The sequence below is a fragment of the Lepeophtheirus salmonis genome, chromosome 7 (genome assembly GCF_016086655.4).
Source record: "Lepeophtheirus salmonis chromosome 7, UVic_Lsal_1.4, whole genome shotgun sequence".
Lineage (NCBI taxonomy): Eukaryota > Metazoa > Arthropoda > Copepoda > Siphonostomatoida > Caligidae > Lepeophtheirus > Lepeophtheirus salmonis.
This window is the reverse complement of record NC_052137.2, coordinates 23,180,309-23,181,913: the sequence shown is the minus strand read 5'-3', so window position 1 is coordinate 23,181,913 and position 1,605 is coordinate 23,180,309. Positions and strand designations below refer to the sequence as shown.

General features: G+C 30.1%; 1 protein-coding gene across 1 annotated transcript; it reads left to right on the top strand.

The window, feature by feature from the left end:
* Positions 1–424: 424 nt before the first annotated feature.
* On the top strand, positions 425–1,314 carry LOC121121586 (small heat shock protein OV25-2-like). Its single transcript, XM_040716549.2, has one exon. It carries the CDS (start codon positions 585–587, stop codon positions 1,185–1,187), a length of 603 nt encoding a protein of 200 aa, XP_040572483.1. The 5' UTR covers positions 425–584; the 3' UTR covers positions 1,188–1,314.
* Positions 1,315–1,605: the final 291 nt, after the last annotated feature.

The window sequence follows — 1,605 nt, the reverse complement described above, 5'->3', positions numbered from 1 at the left end:
GTTGTCCGTCCAAAAAATAATGAATAACACAATACCACTAATACATTCGATATAAAATTTTTTTCCTTTTTTGAGGGTCAAGATATGATTGGGAAAAATGTCAAAGGAAAATATCACAAAGTGTTTCTTAGAAAAAAATTCTAAATTGTTCTTGATAAACCGTTGCTATATTTTATTAAGTACATATCAATTTTCATTATTGGTGCGTGAAAAGATATATACTAATGGCATGTACATATTATCTTTGTAGGCTTGCTTTATAATTAGTATAATATGTAGCTATTTCAAAGAAAGAGAAAAAAAAACAGGAGCTCAAGAGTTACAAATATATTATAATATATGTTAATGTATTATATCAATGAAGTGTACGCTTAGAATAATGACATTTTTCTCGTATATTCAGGAAAAAAGTCGATGGCTCTGGAGCCTTTATTTTCTTATGAAAAATATTATCTAAAGAACGAAGGTTTTTCTCTCGAATATTCTCACAGAATATTTGTTCTTATAAATACTCCTTCAAGTATTGGAGAATTCATCAGTATAGACAATCTAAGCAAAAAGTAAACAGTCCACACAACAACAACATGTCTATAATTCTTCATCAACATCCTTCAAGAGTTCCTGTAACAATAAGGGACTTTGTTTGGTCAGATCTCATTCGTTTTTCAACTTGGAACGACTTTAACAAAACTCCAAAAAAAATCCGTAGAAGTTGTATGGTGTCAACTTTTAGCTCTAAAGAATCACAAGTGAAGAAGTGTTCCTGCCGTACTAGAAATACTATGGAACAAAAAGAAATCAAGGATTCTCAACAACAATCCAAGGATACAAATGAAGCATTAAATCTTTTCAAAAACAAAGACAATCAAGTCATGCAAATCAAAGAGGAAGAAGACAAACTAGAAATTACTTTGGATACTCAACAATTCGAGCCAGAAGAATTACAAGTTTATGTGAAGGATGGAGTCATTCATGTTGAAGCGAAACATGAAGAGAGTTCAGAGAATGGAGGCAAGTACTCTGCTCAACAATGGGTCAGAAAGTATGCATTACCCAAAAACACTTTACCAGAAACTGTTGTAGCTAATCTCTCATCTGATGGTCTCTTAAAGATTGCAGCAACAAAAAGGAAGGAGGCGCTCACTTTTAATCAGATCACTGTTCCTATCATTATGAATAAAAATTAATTCATCCTTGTTACAAGTTTACTTTAGATGCATACCTAAAATGTACATAAATATGTTTATAGATCCCAAAATAATTTTGTTGTTATAATGTTATAAATCCAGAAAAAATACATCAATGTTTATATTATATAGAATAAATTATTTTTACATTTTTTTTTTAAATTGAACATTAATTGAAATGATCAATGTCCATATATTAACCTACATCAAGTGGGATTGCGATAAAATTTATCAAAAATAAACTTTATAGCTTGAAACTAACCCTCTAGATGTCACTATTAACACTTATCTTTTACAGACTATGTAAAAATATGTCAAAGTCTACGGTTTCAAATTATGTGTACAAAAGTGAGGTACACCATTATTATCTTTTCTTACGTTTGGTCCATATCTTTAAATGGCAAGGCATAGGATAGGG